The sequence below is a fragment of the Eptatretus burgeri genome, chromosome 17, assembly GCF_056783735.1.
Source record: "Eptatretus burgeri isolate ZD-2024b chromosome 17, Ebu_testis_v1, whole genome shotgun sequence".
Lineage (NCBI taxonomy): Eukaryota > Metazoa > Chordata > Myxini > Myxiniformes > Myxinidae > Eptatretus > Eptatretus burgeri.
The window spans coordinates 29,146,667-29,165,869 of record NC_140977.1 but is presented as its reverse complement, the minus strand read 5'-3'; the positions used below and the strand labels follow the sequence as shown (position 1 = coordinate 29,165,869).

The 19,203-nt window shown below is 45.3% G+C and overlaps 1 protein-coding gene across 1 annotated transcript in view; it reads left to right on the top strand.

The window, feature by feature from the left end:
• The window catches only part of LOC147009641 (mucin-5B-like), a 114,405-nt gene that overhangs the window by 69,833 nt on the left and 25,369 nt on the right, over nucleotides 1-19,203 (top strand). The window contains exons 26-31 of the mRNA XM_085861199.1: nucleotides 4,125-5,783; nucleotides 6,114-6,158; nucleotides 8,722-8,918; nucleotides 15,661-15,835; nucleotides 18,236-18,474; nucleotides 18,578-18,764. Coding sequence (XP_085717325.1) covers nucleotides 4,125-5,783; nucleotides 6,114-6,158; nucleotides 8,722-8,918; nucleotides 15,661-15,835; nucleotides 18,236-18,474; nucleotides 18,578-18,764 — 2,502 coding nt within the window. The remainder of the gene's footprint in view (nucleotides 1-4,124; nucleotides 5,784-6,113; nucleotides 6,159-8,721; nucleotides 8,919-15,660; nucleotides 15,836-18,235; nucleotides 18,475-18,577; nucleotides 18,765-19,203) is intronic.

The window sequence follows — 19,203 nt, the reverse complement described above, 5'->3', positions numbered from 1 at the left end:
GCCAACAACCTTACTTCCTGTTCCAACAACGGCAGTCCAAACAGTCGCTCCACCAACGACTGGAGTGCCTCCCACCTTACCACCCGTTCCACCAACTATGGTTCCATCTCCACCGCCACCAACGACAGCAATGCCTGTTCCATCCGTTCCTGTGCCAACAACCTTACTTCCTGTTCCAACAACGCCAGTCCAAACAGGAGCTCCACCAACGACTGGAGTGCCTCCAACTTTACCACCTGTTCCACCAACTATGGTTCCATCTCCACCGCCACCAACGACAGCAATGCCTGTTCCATCCGTTCCTGTGCCAACAACCTTACTTCCTGTTCCAACAACGGCAGTCCAAACAGGAGCTCCACCAACGACTGGAATGCCTCCAACTTTACCACCTGTTCCACCAACTATGGTTCCATCTCCACCGCCAGCAACGACAGCAATGCCTGTTCCATCCGTTCCTGTGCCGACAACCGTACTTCCTGTTCCAACAACGGCAGTCCAAACAGTCGCTCCACCAACGACTGGAGTGCCTCCAACTTTACCACCTGTTCCACCAACTATGGTTCCATCTCCACCGCCACCAACGACAGCAATGCCTGTTCCATCCGTTCCTGTGCCGACAACCTTAATTCCTGTTCCAACAACAGCAGTACCAACAGTAGCTCCACCAACGACTGGAGTGCCTCCAACTTTACCACCTGTTCCACCAACTATGGTTCCATCTCCACCGCCACCAACGACAGCAATGCCTGTACCATCCGTTCCTGTGCCAACAACCTTACTTCCTGTTCCAACAACGGCAGTCCAAACAGGAGCTCCACCAACGACTGGAGTGCCTCCAACTTTACCACCTGTTCCACCAACTATGGTTCCATCTCCACCGCCACCAACGACAGCAATGCCTGTTCCATCCATTCCTGTGCCAACAACCTTACTTCCTGTTCCAACAACGCCAGTCCAAACAGGAGCTCCACCAACGACTGGAGTGCCTCCAACTTTACCACCTGTTCCTCCAACTATGGTTCCATCTCCACCGCCACCAACGACAGCAATGCCTGTTCCATCCGTTCCTGTGCCGACAACCTTAATTCCTGTTCCAACAACGGCAGTCCAAACAGGAGCTCCACCAACGACTGGAGTGCCTCCAACTTTACCACCTGTTCCTCCAACTATGGTTCCATCTCCACCGCCACCAACGACAGCAATGCCTGTTCCATCCGTTCCTGTGCCGACAACCTTAATTCCTGTTCCAACAACGGCAGTCCAAACAGGAGCTCCACCAACGACTGGAGTGCCTCCAACTTTACCACCTGTTCCACCAACTATGGTTCCATCTCCACCGCCACCAACGACATCAATGCCTGTTCCATCCGTTCCTGTGCCAACAACCTTACTTCCTGTTCCAACAACGGCAGTCCAAACAGTCGCTCCACCAACGACTGGAGTGCCTCCCACCTTACCACCCGTTCCACCAACTATGGTTCCATCTCCACCGCCACCAACGACAGCAATGCCTGTTCCATCCGTTCCTGTGCCAACAACCTTACTTCCTGTTCCAACAACGCCAGTCCAAACAGGAGCTCCACCAACGACTGGAGTGCCTCCAACTTTACCACCTGTTCCACCAACTATGGTTCCATCTCCACCGCCACCAACGACAGCAATGCCTGTTCCATCCGTTCCTGTGCCAACAACCTTACTTCCTGTTCCAACAACGGCAGTCCAAACAGGAGCTCCACCAACGACTGGAATGCCTCCAACTTTACCACCTGTTCCACCAACTATGGTTCCATCTCCACCGCCAGCAACGACAGCAATGCCTGTTCCATCCGTTCCTGTGCCGACAACCGTACTTCCTGTTCCAACAACGGCAGTCCAAACAGTCGCTCCACCAACGACTGGAGTGCCTCCAACTTTACCACCTGTTCCACCAACTATGGTTCCATCTCCACCGCCACCAACGACAGCAATGCCTGTTCCATCCGTTCCTGTGCCGACAACCTTAATTCCTGTTCCAACAACAGCAGTACCAACAGTAGCTCCACCAACGACTGGAGTGCCTCCAACTTTACCACCTGTTCCACCAACTATGGTTCCATCTCCACCGCCACCAACGACAGCAATGCCTGTACCATCCGTTCCTGTGCCAACAACCTTACTTCCTGTTCCAACAACGGCAGTCCAAACAGGAGCTCCACCAACGACTGGAGTGCCTCCAACTTTACCACCTGTTCCACCAACTATGGTTCCATCTCCACCGCCACCAACGACAGCAATGCCTGTTCCATCCATTCCTGTGCCAACAACCTTACTTCCTGTTCCAACAACGCCAGTCCAAACAGGAGCTCCACCAACGACTGGAGTGCCTCCAACTTTACCACCTGTTCCTCCAACTATGGTTCCATCTCCACCGCCACCAACGACAGCAATGCCTGTTCCATCCGTTCCTGTGCCGACAACCTTAATTCCTGTTCCAACAACGGCAGTCCAAACAGGAGCTCCACCAACGACTGGAGTGCCTCCAACTTTACCACCTGTTCCTCCAACTATGGTTCCATCTCCACCGCCACCAACGACAGCAATGCCTGTTCCATCCGTTCCTGTGCCGACAACCTTAATTCCTGTTCCAACAACGGCAGTCCAAACAGGAGCTCCACCAACGACTGGAGTGCCTCCAACTTTACCACCTGTTCCACCAACTGTGGTTCCATCTCCACCGCCACCAACGACAGCAATGCCTGTTCCATCTGTTCCTGTGCCAACAACCTTACTTCCTGTTCCAACAACGGCAGTCCAAACAGTCGCTCCACCAACGACTGGAGTGCCTCCCACCTTACCACCTGTTCCACCAACCATGGTTCCATCTCCACCGCCACCAACGACAGCAATGCCTGTTCCATCCGTTCCTGTGCCGACAACCATAATTCCTGTTCCAACAACAGCAGTCCCAACAGGAGCTCCACCAACGACTGGAGTGCCTCCAACTTTACCACCTGTTCCACCAACTATGGTTCCATCTCCACCACCAGCAACGACAGCAATGCCTGTTCCATCCGTTCCAGTGCCAACAACCGTACTTCCTGTTCCAACAACGGCAGTCCAAACAGGAGCTCCACCAACGACTGGAGTGCCTCCAACTTTACCACCTGTTCCACCAACTATGGTTCCATCTCCACCACCAGCAACGACAGCAATGCCTGTTCCATCCGTTCCTGTGCCAACAACCGTACTTCCTGTTCCAACAACGGCAGTCCAAACAGTCGCTCCACCAACGACTGGAGTGCCTCCAACTTTACCACCTGTTCCACCAACTATGGTTCCATCTCCACCGCCAGCAACGACAGCAATGCCTGTTCCATCCGTTCCTGTGCCGACAACCGTACTTCCTGTTCCAACAACGGCAGTCCAAACAGTAGCTCCACCAACGACTGGAGTACCTCCAACTTTACCACCTGTTCCACCAACTATGGTTCCATCTCCACCGCCACCAACGACAGCAATGCCTGTTCCATCCGTTCCTGTGCCGACAACCTTAATTCCTGTTCCAACAACAGCAGTCCCAACAGTAGCGCCACCAACGACTGGAGTGCCTCCAACTTTACCACCTGTTCCACCAACTATGGTTCCATCTCCACCGCCACCAACGACAGCAATGCCTGTTCCATCCGTTCCTGTGCCAACAACCTTACTTCCTGTTCCAACAACGGCAGTCCAAACAGTCGCTCCACCAACGACTGGAGTGCCTCCAACTTTACCACCTGTTCCACCAACTATGGTTCCATCTCCACCGCCAGCAACGACAGCAATGCCTGTTCCATCCGTTCCTGTGCCAACAACCTTACTTCCTGTTCCAACAACGGCAGTCCAAACAGTCGCTCCACCAACGACTGGAATGCCTCCCACCTTACCACCTGCTCCACCAACTATAGTTCCATCTCCACCGCCACCAACGACAGCAATGCCTGTTCCATCCGTTCCTGTGCCAACAACCTTACTTCCTGTTCCAACAACGCCAGTCCAAACAGGAGCTCCACCAACGACTGGAGTGCCTCCAACTTTACCACCTGTTCCACCAACTATGGTTCCATCTCCACCGCCACCAACGACAGCAATGCCTGTTCCATCCGTTCCTGTGCCAACAACCTTACTTCCTGTTCCAACAACGGCAGTCCAAACAGGAGCTCCACCAACGACTGGAGTGCCTCCACCTTTACCACCTGTTCCACCAACTATGGTTCCATCTCCACCGCCACCAACGACAGCAATGCCTGTTCCATCCGTTCCTGTGCCGACAACCATAATTCCTGTTCCAACAACAGCAGTCCCAACAGGAGCTCCACCAACGACTGGAGTGCCTCCAACTTTACCACCTGTTCCACCAACTATAGTTCCATCTCCACCGCCACCAACGACAGCAATGCCTGTTCCATCCGTTCCTGTGCCGCCAACCTCACTTCCTGTTCCAACAACAGCAGTCCCAACAGTAGCTCCACCAACGACTGGAATGCCTCCAACTTTACCACCTGTTCCACCAACTATGGTTCCATCTCCACCACCAGCAACAACAGCAATGCCTGGTCCATCCGTTCCTGTGCCAACAACCGTACTTCCTGTTCCAACAATGGCAGTCCAAACAGTAGCTCCACCAACGACTGGAGTGCCTCCAACTTTACCACCTGTTCCACCAACTATGGTGCCATCTCCACCGCCACCAACGACAGCAATGCCTGTTCCATCCGTTCCTGTGCCGCCAACCTTAATTCCTGTTCCAACAACAGCAGTACCAACAGTAGCTCCACCAACGACTGGAGTGCCTCCAACTTTACCACCTGTTCCACCAACTATGGTTCCATCTCCACCGCCAGCAACGACAGCAATGCCTGTTCCATCCGTTCCTGTGCCGACAACCGTACTTCCTGTTCCAACAACGGCAGTCCAAACAGTAGCTCCACCAACGACTGGAGTACCTCCAACTTTACCACCTGTTCCACCAACTATGGTTCCATCTCCACCGCCACCAACGACAGCAATGCCTGTTCCATCTGTTCCTGTGCCGACAACCTTACTTCCTGTTCCAACAACGGCAGTCCCAACAGTAGCTCCACCAACGACTGGAATGCCTCCAACTTTACCACCCGTTCCACCAACTATGGTTCCATCTCCACCGCCACCAACGACAGCAATGCCTGTTCCATCCGTTCCTGTGCCGACAACCTTAATTCCTGTTCCAACAACAGCAGTCCCAACAGTAGCTCCACCAACGACTGGAGTGCCTCCAACTTTACCACCTGTTCCACCAACTATGGTTCCATCTCCACCGCCACCAACGACAGCAATGCCAGTTCCATCCGTTCCTGTGCCAACAACCTTACTTCCTGTTCCGACAACGGCAGTCCAAACAGTCGCTCTACCAACGACTGGAGTGCCTCCCACCTTACCACCTGTTCCACCAACTATGGTTCCATCTCCACCGCCACCAACGACTGCAATGCCTGTTCCATCCGTTCCTGTGCCAACAACCTTACTTCCTGTTCCAACAACGGCAGTCCAAACAGGAGCTCCACCAACGACTGGAGTGCCTCCCACCTTACCACCTGTTCCACCAACTATGGTTCCATCTCCACCACCACCAACGACAGCAATGCCTGTTCCATCCGTTCCTGTGCCAACAACCTTACTTCCTGTTCCAACAACGGCAGTCCAAACAGGAGCTCCACCAATGACTGGAGTGCCTCCAACTTTACCACCTGTTCCACCAACTACAGTTCCATCTGCAACTACGCAAGGTGAGTGTTCACACATGTTGATTTCATGATAATTTCACTCTCTTGTTGCTTTTCCTGTTTTCACTATTGATGTCCTTTGACAACTATTTTAAGGAAGAAATTGGCTTTTGTGTTTTCTGCCAACACTGTTCGCAGTTTGAGTTGAATGTGTTGTCTGTCTTTTCCTTTGACATATCTCTTTTTGTTATCTTTGATCGTTTTTTTTTCTTGTGTTTTTTTGCTGCCTCATAAAATTTGATTGGTAAAAAAGCTTCTATTTGCGATCAAAATATCTTTTCTCTCAAATACTAATTTTCTTTTGAATTGCTCCCTTCTATTGTCCCATTCTAGCTGTTTGCTATTGCCAACTCCCGGGTGGAGAGATTTTGCGATCAGGTGAGAAAGATTTTTATTTTTCTATCTAATTTTGCAAGCTGTCCTGTGCATTTTATTAAAATGATGAAAAAGGAACAATGATGATATTGTCGATCTAAAATACGATGATGCTTTGATCTTAACTGTTTGTCATTACAACGTGAAAAAATTGAGGATGTTCTGAACTGCAAATTGTTTCCCTTCTTCAAAAGTCAGAAGTCAATTGCGCTTCTGTCCTGTACATCTACTTGTATGAAACACATTGTGTTTTTCTGTATTTGTCTGTGCCCCTTTATAAGGATGATTGTGGTGGCGTTTTAAAGGCCATTCTTTTCGCATGACTGTGTCTTCATTACGGTGTATGTTTCAGGATTGAAAAAACTGAAAAGCTTTTTTCTTAAAAGAGTCATGATATCTCTTCTGTTGGAATTGTAGATGGTGGCTTGCAAACCGAGCCTCAAGGGCAGTGAAAAAAAAAAAACCTTTAAAAAACATAACATGAAATACTAGGCATAGGAAGGTGACATTCACTGCACACGTGTAACGCGTGCAGAGTAAAACTTGTATTCATTTATGTCAGTAGGTTGTCGAATAAATAAAGAAAATAGAAGCACACCTGATGCTCGGACAAGGCTTTAGACGTTAGCATGCTCACCAGGCTGTGCTGTCGAAATGAAATGCCCCAGAAGATAAAGAAAATAGTTAAAATAGTCACATTTGTACATGTGCTTTAAAATAATGCTTTTTCTTGCTATGAAACATCATATCTTCTCGTCTGCTTGAATATTTCAAATAAAATAATTCCAATCCGTCATTTTTGACATGCTTCTGTTCGAGCAGGAAATATAAACAATAGCAGTGCTATCAGCCTTTGGTTCGAAAAAGACCAAATGTGGTAGCAAATGGTCTGAGAATAATTAAACCCACACACCCATACTTAATTTGCACAACTTTATTCTTACATTATATATTCCACACTCATCTACTTGCACTACAGGTTTTACTGATTGGTCCCAATATGTGGTTTTATAACCATTTCTTTCTTACAGGTAGGTTGTGCAAATTCCGACATGAAGCTGTCGAGTCTGTTGTGCAAGAAGGCGTTGCACCACAGGGTGTGCTTTCCATCAGATGGATATTAAGCCAGGTATCCCATCTGCCGGTATTAGTTGATGGACATTAAATATCCCACTGTGTCGTTCACGATGTGTGGGCTAGTTATTGCCAGCACTTTGAACAAATTCGCCTCCGAATCCCAGCCAAAAATTCCCTCGGCCAACCCCGCAAGGTGGGAATAATTGGTGTCTTGGCTGGATTGGGATTCTATTCCAAGTTAGTGAGCAGGCTTCTAAGGTATCCTGCGATCCCACACTTGACACCCTTGAAATTCCGAGAATTGACTTTTCTTTTCTATTTTGTTTCAAAGACATAGTTTTTTTTCGTTCAAAAATAAATAAATATATCTATAAAACGAACGCACATTCAAAGAAATTAATTACATTTAAATTAACTCGAAAATCTAGAGTCTGAAACAGGTTTAAGTCTGTCGAAAGGTCAATAACATGATGTCTATTTTCCAGTTTAACAATTGAGATTGCAAAAGGGGAATTCTCCTGCAGGTCCAACAATTCATTTTGTGATTGACGAGTTTTTTCATTGATAGCAGTAGACTTGACATTTGATATTGAATCTTGTGTAAAAGTTTTCCTAAAAAGAAATTATTTCACTGTTTTGGTGGAATGTTGTCTTTTATTACCTCCACCACCGAAGGTGAAGGATGTTATGCTTTCACACTTTTCTGTCTGTCTGTCTGTTTGTGTACAGGATATCTCAAAAAAATTGTGGACAGATCCAGATGAAATTTTGAAATCTGACTTCTGTAATTTTTTTAGTGATTCTTCACCATTGAAAGATTGGGCTAAAAATGATATATAACATGATATGTCAAAAAGTTGTGGACGAATTCGGACGAAACTTGGTGGACAGGTTGGTTGTGTGACAAGGAAGAATTGATTCGAATTTCGTGAAGATCCAGATCCGACTACTCGACTTTTTAAGGTGATTCTTCAACATTGAGAGATTGGGCCAAAAACGATATAGTACTGTCTGTGTAGCATGATATTTCAAAAATGTATTGGGCCCGATATGTTCTTGTGGATCAGGCATTACGTGGCATAGGTATGCGCCCCACCGAGTGCCCTTCTTGTTTCACTCTAAAGTTGTATATGAGTGACATTGAAAATGTTCTCGGAAGGAGATACTCACAAGTACAGGAACACCAAGGTTTTTCTTATTTCTCAATTTGTAAGTACGTATGGTTAGTCAGAAAATACGTTTTCATACTAATTATATATACTTGTATTTTAAAATATTAAACGTTCTCATTCCTTGGACGATTATGTCTCATTCAAATCACATTTGGAATGCCTTGAGGAAAACAAAAAGTTCATGTATTTGTGTCCATGATGTAAGAAAAGAAAATAAGTTGAAAACTTTGTTCATTGGATAACCATGGCAACATTGCTCTTTATTATCTTTAATCCAAAGGCAACAACCTCAATGCCAGTATTAATCTTCCTTTTAGGAGATATCATCTACAACAGCACCATTGTCAATGGCCTGTGTCGAATCGCCGAATGCAATGAAAATTGCCAGGTTACAGCCAGTCAAGTGCCTTGCATGACTACAGCCAAGCCAGCTGTGAGCACTGCACCATCACCAGCACCACCGACTACTGGAAAACCACCAATTGACTGTACGGAACTGGTTCCAACACGAGTGGTGAGTCCCAGAACTAAATATATAAATATGAGGGGAGTTCAAAACGTTCTCGGTACAAGATACTAACAGTACTCATAGAAACGGCACCGTTATATATATCTTTCATTTTAACGGTACAGGTAATGAATAAAGAAATGTTTTCTCACGAGTCATACATACACTTATATTTTGAACAATTCCATAACCTATTGTGGGTATCTCAATCTGATTGTTCGTATCTCATTCCAAGAACTTATGGGAATGCCCCTCGTCTGGCACTGCTGTGGCCTAAATGGGATAATTAAAGTGAGAATTATGGCCGAAAATTGTTTTATCACTCATTTATTTTGAAATGATTAATAATTTAATCATTAATATTATGTATATTCAAGCTCCACTATTAGCCAGAGATCACGACAACCAAAAAAAGAAGTAAAAACAAAAATTACTCCACGGAGTCACCCTGCAGTTTAGTGTTTCATTTGCGTGCCAGCAGGGGGTTCTCTGTCACAGGGTTGTGTCTTCTGCACATGTCGATATCTACCTGCTGGGATACTCTTGTTGAAAGTACACAATATAACATCAGTTAATAAGCAAGTACTTAATGGGCAGCTGCTCTGCTCAGTAGTTTAGCAAGAATGACCACACTGTGGTATTGACCACAACTGATATATTTTGTAGACTAGAAACAAATAAAGACAACAAGGATAACAAACCGGAGATAAAAATTACTTTGCTTTAATGCACGCACGAGCCAACACCGGAACCAAAATGAACAAAAAACCCTTCTGACCTACCATGTTTCATACATTTCTAGGCTTTGAATATTTCATATTTAAAATAATACATCAAGCAAAAACATGCGTACAGCTTATTTGCATGTATTATACATCGTGGTTATGTACCTGGTGTCATTCCAATTGCACTGGGCCATGGACTAATACCCAGGCCTAAGGTCTGAGGCCTGCCGATTTTATGCTGCTTCATGCAATGGCAGCGCATGATTTTATTGGGGTGGAGTCAGGCCAGCTGTCCAGCCAATGGTTGTAAAGTAGTGGGTTAGAGTCAGGGCTGCTGAACATTGACACTTGTATAATGTTTGATATGTGATATTTTCTAAGTTTAAAAAGGGCATAAATCTGTGAAAAATTGATAAAACACCCTGAAACACGAACTTGTTATGTAACCTATCATAATAAAGCCGTGTACCAAATTTCAGTTGAATATGTTAAAGGGTATGGGGAAAATGGTGGAAAAAAGGTTCCACTACAAGTGGAACCGACGGACAGACAGACAGAGAGCAAACCTATTGTCCCCTCTGGTGAAACCGGTAGGGGACTAAAAACACACAAGTAAGGGCTTTCAAGTTTAAAGTTAACTGTTGGTTTTGGTGTTTTTCTTTTATGCTTGCAGAAAGGTTCTGAACAACCTTCATAAATTTATCGAATTAGATTGATTTCTCAGAATGGATTATACCATGAAAGATGCAAACTTGATCATTTGATGTGACACGACGATATGTGATTATGTGAGAAAGCCATGAGAGTTCATAACAGCTGCAAAATTCCGGAAAGAAATGCGAATAACCCAGAGGGGCAGTTTGTGCATGTATGTTCGCCAAGTGCATAAGGAGTAAAAAAAGGTCACGTCAAGTCATGAAATGGTAATCAAGGTCATACAGCAACGGAAGAGTGCACTTTTTATTGTGATTTGCCTCCCATTATTTTTTTTGTTTCTCACAACATTATTAGCTCACCTGGACTTTAGTCTGGTAAGCTTATGCGATCGAGCAGTGTCCTTAGGTAAGTCAGTCAGTCAGTGAATCTGTAAACACTTCAGCCGTTATTACTTGAATCAAATGCACAATTTTGATGAAACTTGGCCACAAGCTTCATATCTGATACCTAACGAAGGTATATTGATAGCATCAAAACCTGCGCTCATTAACAGTTTGAAATCAGGCCTAAAATGCTATTAAGAAAATTCCTACACTAATCTGCAGGGGCATTGCATCAGCAGCACAGCCATGCCCTCACAAAAACATGACCTGTAACCTGTAAAAATGTGTCGCTGTAATCAGCATCGAGAGGGCTTCCATTTTACCAATCACGTGACCAGATTCTCCACGTGAACAAAATTTCGATATTTTCTAACGTCATTGACTTGCTCCTGATCAAGGTGAGCTTCATGACCTGTGGTCCTATTTTTTATTGTTGAATTAATGGATTAAGGGTAACATAAAACTAAAAGTTGTTTTCATCAGTTTATTTAGCTGGAATTTGGGTTGGAGGAGGGAGGGGGGAGGGTGTCTTTTATACTTCATTCTTATCCTTTTTTCAATATTCTAAGAGATACTTTGCAAGACCACAATTTCACTTAACATATTCCGATGTTCAATAACGATCAACAAATGAAGAGATACCACGTCGAGTTATTAAACACTTTAATATGTTGTTGACGTTACCACTTCTTTCCACTTCCTTTGACGCTGCACAGAGGAAGTAGAAATTAGATCAGCTCAAAAAGGAGTAAGACAAGGTGAAACGATCTCACCTAAATTACTCAATACCTGTCTGGAGTATATATTTCAATCACTTCAGTGGGAAGATGATGGTGTCAACATTAATGGAGGAAAGTTCATCCATCTAAGATTTGCAGATGACATTGTTGTCGTTAAAGAAAGCTAAGAGAAAATTGAAACCAGAAGAAGAATAGAAAAGAGAAAAAGATGAAAAGAAAGAAGTAAAGGAATACACCTCGGGCAAAGCTTTAGCCTCAAGGGGGAAAAAATGAATATCAAGCAGGAAAGAGAAGAATCAAACATGGATGGAGACAACATGGAAACTCAGTAACATCATGAGAGGTATGTCTGACCAATATGTCTGAAAAGGAAAGGAAAGGTTTCAATCAGTGTATTACTCCAACTATCATCCATGGGATAAAGCAGAAAAAGAGAAGAGGGTGCAGCAACAGAAAGGAAGCAGTGGAAGAGAGAGAGACACACAGAGACAGAGAGAGAGAGAGAGGGAGGGAGGGAGAGAGAGAGAGAGAGAAAGAGAGAGAAAGAAAGAGAGAGAGAGAGAGAGAGAGAGAGAGAGAGAGAGAGAGAGAGAGAGAGAGAGAGAGAGAGAGAGAGAGAGAGACACAGACACGGACACGGACACAGACAGAGACACCGACCTGTCTGTGTTAGGAAAGTGATAGGCCCATGAACTCGGCCTCATCACAAGAGATTCCAATGATCTTGAAAAAATATTCCAAGTGTTTGACCAACTTGTGCTTTTTGTCAAAGTCTGAAGAGAGGGAAGAGGCTGCTGCATACCTTTCTGAAGAATGAGACATGTCACGCCAGAGGATGGAGTCATCAGAGAATAGATAAAGGGGATTTTCCAGAGATTCAGAGAGATCATTAATGAAGATTAGGAATGGGACTGGGCCCAGAACACTGCCTAAGGGCACTCCAGTTCTAGGCATTTGCCCAACCGACTTAACATGAAAAGGAGAGCCACACATTGACTATGACAGTAGAGGAAGTCATGTATGGAGTTGGCCTTGGATGCCATAAGCAGCAAGTTTTGAGAGCAATGCGGAGTGCCAGACAGTATTGAAAGGTCGAGATATGTCCAGAGAGACGGTCCTGATTTTATGTCTGATATTGAGGGCCTCCATCCATTGTTGGGAGAGTAGAAGCAGCATGTCCCAGGTGGAGTGATGTAGTCTGATCTGAATTGGTGATCTGAGATGAGGTCATTGGAGAAAAGGAAGGATTTCATATCAACTGCAATGATGGATTCCACGATATTGCTGATGATTGGAAGTAAGCTAATGGATCTGTAGTTAAGGGGATCGGGTTTTGCCCATTTTCATGTAATGTGGTGATTTTGGCTGATCTTCAAGTAAATGGAAGATGACCTAGGGCAAATGATATGCTGAAAAGAGCAGAGAGAGGACGTGCAAGAGCAATAAAGCAGGTTTTTTAGGACGCGTGAGCGATGCTGTCTGGTGCAGTTACTGAATCAGAGTCTAGGCTTGCCAGAAACCTATCCACCTTCTCAAGTACAAAAGACACGTGATGCATGAGCCATTGGGTATGACTGGGTAGGCTGGATACGGAGAGCGAGGGGTTGGGGATACAATATTTGGAAGCAAGCACAGAATTGAGGCATTCTGCCTTCTCATGAGCAGAGTTTGTGGTACCATTTGAAGTGACGGAGGGGATGGAGGGGGAGCATGCACCAGAGACAGACTTAACCAGGTCGCACCAAGTCTTAGAAGAGGGAGACAAGTTTGAAAGTTCAATATTGGGCAGGTTGGACAGATATTGTTTTCTGGCTCTCCTGAAAGTAGAACACACTTGTTGTGGGCCTTGTGGAATTATCTGAAATTACCTTCGGTTGGGTTTGCTTTCCAGGAAGAGAAGGTAGGTTGCTTCAGAGCAACTGCATCACCACAGCACTCAGTCTTCCATTGGGGGGGGGGGGGAATAAGGGTGGGATAATTGAAGATAAGATGGGATGAATCCGTACATAAGAAAGAGCAGGTTTCTATGGAAGAATTCCTAGGATTACTTAATATCAGTGGCAGTAGATATCCGAGACCAGTACTGAATTGAGATGGCTGCTTGCAATTTTTGCCAATCTGCCTGAGTGAACTGCCAGACTCACTTGTGCTGAGGCAGCTCTCTGAGAATAGCCAGAGAGATTTTGATTTTTTTAGAAGCATATGAGCAGATGAACCAATTGGAGCATAGGAAGAGGAGGATACATTTGCGTGGAAGTTTGTCATCATCAAGTCAAGAAAGGAAAATTTGCCATTGGAAGAAATCTGGGTTTGAAAGTTCACAGATTGAGTCAGTTCCTTGGAGTCACAGAAGTCATTTGCTGAAGTGCCTTGGTGAGAGAGTGACGAATATCCAGCTAATTTGTATTGTCACAATTGAAATTGCCACATATGAGGAAGAGAGTTGGGATGAGTGGATAAAAGTTTGTCCATGTTGTCTGAGAGAGATATTGATGGTGTCTTCACTGTTTGGAGGAAGGTGCAACACACAAAGAGGTGTGAGCGGAGGGCAAGTCACAGCCAATGGTACTCGAGTTGGGAGGTGTAAGATCAGTGCATGGACAGTGCGAAATGTATTTATTGATGTAAGTGCAACTCCACTGCCAGGGTGGGTTTCAGGCTTTTCAAATCAGAAGAGAATTGCCAGGGAGAGATACTGAGGAGTCAGGGATATCCTGTTTGAGGAAAGATTCTGTTGAACAAATAACCTCCAGTTTATGAGAAGAGCCCTGGATTAAGAGATCTGTCATGTTGGAGTGGAGTCATCGGATGTTTGAAGTCCACACAGTGTGGGACAGCACAGGAGATGGTGCATGATGGGGGAGGCTGGGAGGATGAGGGACTGGGGGTAGGATGCGGGATGCATGGATGAGATGGGAGGGTGCCAAATGAGTGGGCAGCTGAGATGGGGTGGGACGAGGAGAGTGCTGAGATGAAAAGGGACAAGAGGAAGGCTGGGTGGCAGGTAGGAAAAGGGGGGGGAGGGAGGTTTTAAGCAGCAAGTTGAGGGGGAAGTTTTGAGCGGTAGGGTGAGGGGGTGGGGTGAGGTATGATGCAGAAATAGGGGACATTAAGTGGAGGGATGCTGAAGAGGTGTACACATAGAAGAGCTGGGTTCGGAAGGACGCATGCTTGTCGGAGATGTGGGGAAGGTGATGAACATGGATGTGTTTGACACAGTAAAAGAACGTGTGGGGGATTTGATTGTCATGAACAGACAACCTCTGCAAACGGCCCATCTCAAGATTCCCAAATTTGACATTCGGAGATAAAGATCATGGGATGGGTGGAAGGAATTTATGTTGAAGACATGGAAAATGGTCATGCTGTAAGAATGGGAGGAGGGTTGATGGACCGAGTACTTAGGTGAGAGACAGGTTTGTAAAATATGCCAAACGAAGAGGAAGAGGGATAGATAATGATAAAGAAGAAGAACACGTGGCATATTCATGACAGATAAATAAGTAAGTGAAACATTTTAAAATGCTTTCAAAGTATTTTCAAGGAAGAAAAAAGCATTTCCTTCAATGAAGATTCAGTTTGGAGATATTGAGGAAAAGGAGCAATAAAGAATGAGGTACAAGAAGTACAAGTCGAAGGCAGAATGAGATAGTGTTTTGGAATTTAAAACATTTTTTTGTTTGAAGTGAGGAGGGGGAACAGGATAATGTTGAAGGAGCATAAAGGACAAAAAAAATTGGAAACAAAAGAAGTAGAAAGATAAAACAGCTGCAAACCAAGACAATTTTGCTCCCAGTTATCCGAGGAGTAGACCTGGGCTGCAGAAAAAAACAAATTTGACATTATAGCACAAGGTACGATTTAACTTGGAAAATTGGAGGAAAACACAAACAGCAGCACAGTGACAAACACATAACAGAAGAACACGATGGATCAGGTTTGGAAAACTTAGCTCTTATTGAGGAGGGGGGAGCAGCTGCAGATTTGACAAACATGTGGAGCAATGCGAAAATGGAAGTCAAGAAGTATTTAACCATACACTACTGCTAAACATCCTGTCTAACAGGTGGGAATGTTTGGTTGAGATGCTGTATTCATGTGCAGCATCTCGACCAACTTTGGGACTCATTTAAAGTCAAAGCACAGAAACCCGGCAATGGTGTACTCAAATACCCCATTACTTATATTTGCGATTAAAAGAACAACATGTTTGCACTGACTTTGGTTCTTCTTCACCCTGCAGGCTGGAGAAACATGGACTGAGAACTGTAATACCTACACTTGCATTGGCAACGGCAAGGAAGTTTCAGTGATACCAAAGTCCTGTGCCGACGTGGTGGAGACTCCATGTGCCTCTGGAAAGAAAGCCACAAAGGTGTTGGATGCTGATGGCTGCTGCTTCCAGTGGCAATGCGGATGTAAGTGTGTTTTTCAATGATTGAGTGTCCCACATCATGACTGCACAATGAGTGTCTACTTTTGTAAAGTTTGGTATGCCGATTAAATGTAAGAGCACAGGTTCAAAAGAGACTACAACAAAATTCGGAAATTTTATCCAATGGTGGGCACATAGTGGATCACTTGTTGCATACAGCCTGTCTCTTGTGGTTTTACGTAACTTTTGTTTCATACACGATGGCCTGCACACTTTGAGAGACTTTGCAAAGAGATATCCCACCCTGAATGCTTATATGCAGCTGAGCTCCACTCCCTGTACATTTACCCATTCGCCAAAGGTACTCCCAATCTTTCCCAAAGGTACTCCCAAGAAGGTACTCTTCTTAACCCAACCTCTTATTTGTAGTTTACTGTTTCCTTCCTTCCTTCATCTCTCCCTCTGTCTCTTTCTCTCTTTCTCTCTTCTCTCTTTCTCTCTTTCTCTCTTCTCTCTCTTCTCTCCTGCTTGTTCATTCTCCTGGTTATTGTGTTGAATAGTTGCCCCACCACCATATTGTCAGTTCATAGTCTTTCACCTTCCTTTTCAATCAGCCTAGATCTCGTGAATAAGTAAAAAAAAAAATCTATTCACCAAAGGCACTGTTTGTATATTGTTGATGATTCTCGCCCGTTTGGAGTGCGCACGACCTTTTTAACCCAATCCAGGCCGCGCGTCCACCGAACGCGCAATCCAGTCATAGCTTCCGGATCAACGCCGAAACCCAGTTACGGGTGTTGTTAACCGCACCATAAATCAGCCAACTCTTCTGTCCACGCGCTACAGGGTCAATCGCCGAATTGTCGATATACCTAACTATTCGCACAGACAGAAATGACGGGGATCTACACCTCAACAGAGCCTGCACAAAAACGAGCCGCTTAAGCAGCTTGTTCCGTTTGCAATTGCCGAGCGGTTATATATCGCCAAGCCCCATCGGACCCGATTATGTTATCGGTGTTAAAAAACAGCTAACATTCCGAACACTCCATTGCAGTCAATGTGAGGATGGGACGCAACGAGCAGGTGACATTTAACAATGGGGAACATTTATTTCCATACACAGGCATGCAGTGAATGGGGGGATGGGGAAAAAGACACGAGCAAAAACCTACAGCCGAGTTCTATTATTAAATGTAAAGCAAATACAACACAGGCACTTAACAGTGTCCTACTTATTAGACAGGCCCACAAACAGTCGTACGCACACACACACCCAAGAAGTATTTCACCATACACTACTGCTACTTGAACTTGAACACCCAAGAAATGGTGGCTGATGCCTTTAATAAGGACTTTAACTCGGAGGACAGATGAGCTGAAACCCAGAACCTATCTCGAACCTCTCTACCTCATGTGGTCTTCAAGCTGCTCGGACCTGGGCTCCAGCGAGAGCGAGCTGAATCCAATCGCCGTGAGCCGCGATCCTTCCTGAGCTCCAGCGAATCCTCTCGCACTTCCCAACACGTGCTGGTGAGACGAGGCACCGATCCTTCCCATCAAAGCGTCGCTTCCTCCAATAACCACCTCCAAGATGAGGCCAAGGAGTCGCACCAAGCCGGGAGCCAAGCGGACAACAAAGAGCTCCAAGCCGAGCAACCAGCTCAACTCTCTTCTGATGAACAAAGCCTCTCACAACACGAACCAAGAACAAGAAGCAACCATCAGCAGCTTGAGCCCAGCAACCAGCTCAACTCTCTCCCGATGAACAAAGCAGCCGACTCTCTTCAACGAACCAAGCCAGAGCCCAAAAAGCGAACAAAGCCAAGCAGAACCCAAAGGCCTGCTGAAAAGCCAAGCCGAAGCAAAAAGCCTTCAAAAAGCCTCAACCCTCGCCAAGCAGAAGCCGAAGCTTACTGAACCAGCCAAGCCAAGCAGAACCCGAAGGCCTGCTGAAAAGCCTTCAAAAAGCCTCGACCCTAACCCGAGCCAAGCCGAAGCAAAAGCTTACTGCCCGCCCGAACAAAGCAGAGGGTCTCTTTTTTTATTCTTATCGGCCCCCTCCCCCACTCCCGGCATGACTCGTCCTCGTGCTCCATCCCCCGCCCAACCGCGGGTGGGAGGGAGTTGCTTACGTCATGAATCACGGGATGGGAGGGCTTTTCTTCCTCTTCCCAGAAGAGGGGGAGGGGCGTCTTCCTTTGTGTTGTGATCGCTCCCTAACTATTAAATTGAATCGCAGCACACTTAATCGATTTCTGCCCATTAAACAATGGAAGGTAAGCTATCTATAGAACATGCACTTATCGACATATCTGAGCTAAAAGAACCTGTATATTGAGTGCGATCGAATTCCAAATTCGTAACAATATTATAGTGCAGTGTGGACTGCATCCTTCTCCCTGTTACTTGAACTTAAACAAGTCGTCCCTTCCTCCACCAGGTTCCTGCATCAGTACCGAGAACTCACAAATGAAAACCTTTGATGGTGTTATCTTCGATTATCCTGGTAACCCCTGCTCATACATATTGGTGCAGGAGATTGATAGCGTGTATGACTTTTCCGTGGAAATGAATAATTATTACTGCGACGCACGAACCACTGTCTGCTCCGGAGGCCTTACGGTCAACTTCGGGGGAAATTCGATGAAAGCTATGATTCTATCATCTGGAGAGACGCGGGTGAGTTGGAAGTTTGTTCTGCACATTATATTCTTGCCGATACGTTATTGTAGACCATATCTTTTATGATGTACTTTACTAAACCGACTTCTCCTCCCCGCAGTTCCAAAAAAACCAAGAGGAGATTCTGAAGATGCCTTTTAATGAGGACGGCTTTGTGGGTTTCACGAAGAATAATGCCCATTATATCAACATCCCTGAGATTAAGGCTTCCATCATGCTTATGGGCAAAAGTTTCAGCATTGATTTGCCGTATACTGTGTTTAATGGAAACACTGAAGGGCTGTGTGGTACGTAAAATTACTTATTTTACACAACATTTCATCTTGTAGATTTCCTGTATAATCTCGGCCAGCCGCAGGTAAATGTTCTCTCATTTCGAGACACGATCGTGTGTGTGTGTGTGTGTGTGTGTGTGTGTGTGTGTGTGTGTGTGTGTGTGTGTGTGTGTGTGTGTGTGTGTGTGTGTGTGTGTGTGTGTACTTAGAAAAGGAGAGCCAGTTACTAAGTATAATTCCAATTAATTCATCACATATAATTTAGCAGGCAATAGTAAAATGATCATCTTATTATGAATACAACATTTCCAATTTTGAATATAAAATAACAGCATGCGCAGGATGGGCACCCTGTAGGTTCAAAAATATTTTCTTGCATCTCCATTTGCCAAGAGAATTCCAACGGAATGCAATATGATGGGGTAACTACCATTGGACAGACATACAGATT